At 27.0% G+C, this 1,235-nt stretch overlaps 1 protein-coding gene across 1 annotated transcript in view; it reads left to right on the forward strand.

The window, feature by feature from the left end:
- Positions 1 to 408: 408 nt before the first annotated feature.
- HELRODRAFT_184658 (hypothetical protein) overlaps positions 409 to 1,235 on the forward strand; it is a gene marked incomplete at both ends in the record, with an annotated part of 2,349 nt that continues 1,522 nt past the window's right edge. The window contains one exon of the mRNA XM_009016568.1: positions 409 to 443. Within this exon, the coding sequence (XP_009014816.1) occupies positions 409 to 443 (35 nt within the window). The remainder of the gene's footprint in view (positions 444 to 1,235) is intronic.

Raw genomic sequence — 1,235 nt, forward strand, 5'->3', positions numbered from 1 at the left:
TAATAATAAGATCTCCAAAAATATCCCCACCTAGATAAGATTAGATTGTTGTTTTTTTAAAGGTAGACGGATGTAATTCAATTTTTAGCTAAGGTTCTAAAAAGGAGCCTAAAAATTTTTTTTTTTGATAATTTTAAAAAATGATTTGAATTTAATAACAAAATTATAAAAATAATTTTTTAATTAATATATTTAAACAAAAATAAATTTTTTTCATTTATATTAACCAATAAAATTTGAATTTAAACAAAAAAAACATTTTGAAGACGAAATACTTATATTAATCTAAGTTCATTTACAAGTATATGAACCCTACACACTTCTTAGTTAAAAGTAAACTTAAAAAATAGTTTGTGCAGTGTGTATGTGTGTGTGTGTGTGTGTGTGTGTGTGTGTGTGTGGTGCGGTATGACCAAGCTATTCAGTGCCCTACGACTCTGGGGGTACATTGTATATCTCTGTACAGTTTTCAAAAATTAGATATTTTCCGACCCCCACCACTCTACTCTCACTATTGTTAACAAATTGCAATATTGGCAAAAATATATTTACTCTAGGGATTTAAAAATTTAAAACTTAAAAACGAAATAAAGTGAAATGTCATTTTAAATATACAATACAGGAATGGAAACAGATATGCAGATATAGGTGGAATATGTTAATAGATTGATATCATGACGTATAACCTGGAATCGAATACACTCATTAAATAACCAGATTTCAACTTTTAAAAATTTTTATATTCAAATTTTATTATTGTTATTATTATGCTATTATTGGTTTTCACTCTGTTGGCATTCATCAGAGGAATTTGCATTAAACTGATTTTAAATTATTTAAAACCTGTCAATATAGAAAATTTGCAAATGCACAAAAAATGTCCCCAAATTGTCAATATCAATCAAAATGTCATCTTAAAACATTTTATAGCTGTTGAATCGTGTGAATTGAGCAAACGCATGCAACAAAAATGATGCGTTAAAAAGCATAAAATTCCTCGGGCCTGAAAACGCTTTTTTGTAATAAGAATGTATGTGTGTCTGCCTGATGTACTTATGTATGTATGTATGTATGTATGTATGTATGTATGTATGTATGTATGTATGTATGTATGTATGTATGTATGTATGTATGTATGTATGTATGTATGTATGTATGTATGTATGTATGTATGTATGTATGTATGTATGTATGTATGCATGTATGTATGTATGTATGTATGTATGAATGTATGT

Source organism: Helobdella robusta, assembly GCF_000326865.2.
Source record: "Helobdella robusta unplaced genomic scaffold HELROscaffold_1801, whole genome shotgun sequence".
NCBI lineage: Eukaryota > Metazoa > Annelida > Clitellata > Rhynchobdellida > Glossiphoniidae > Helobdella > Helobdella robusta.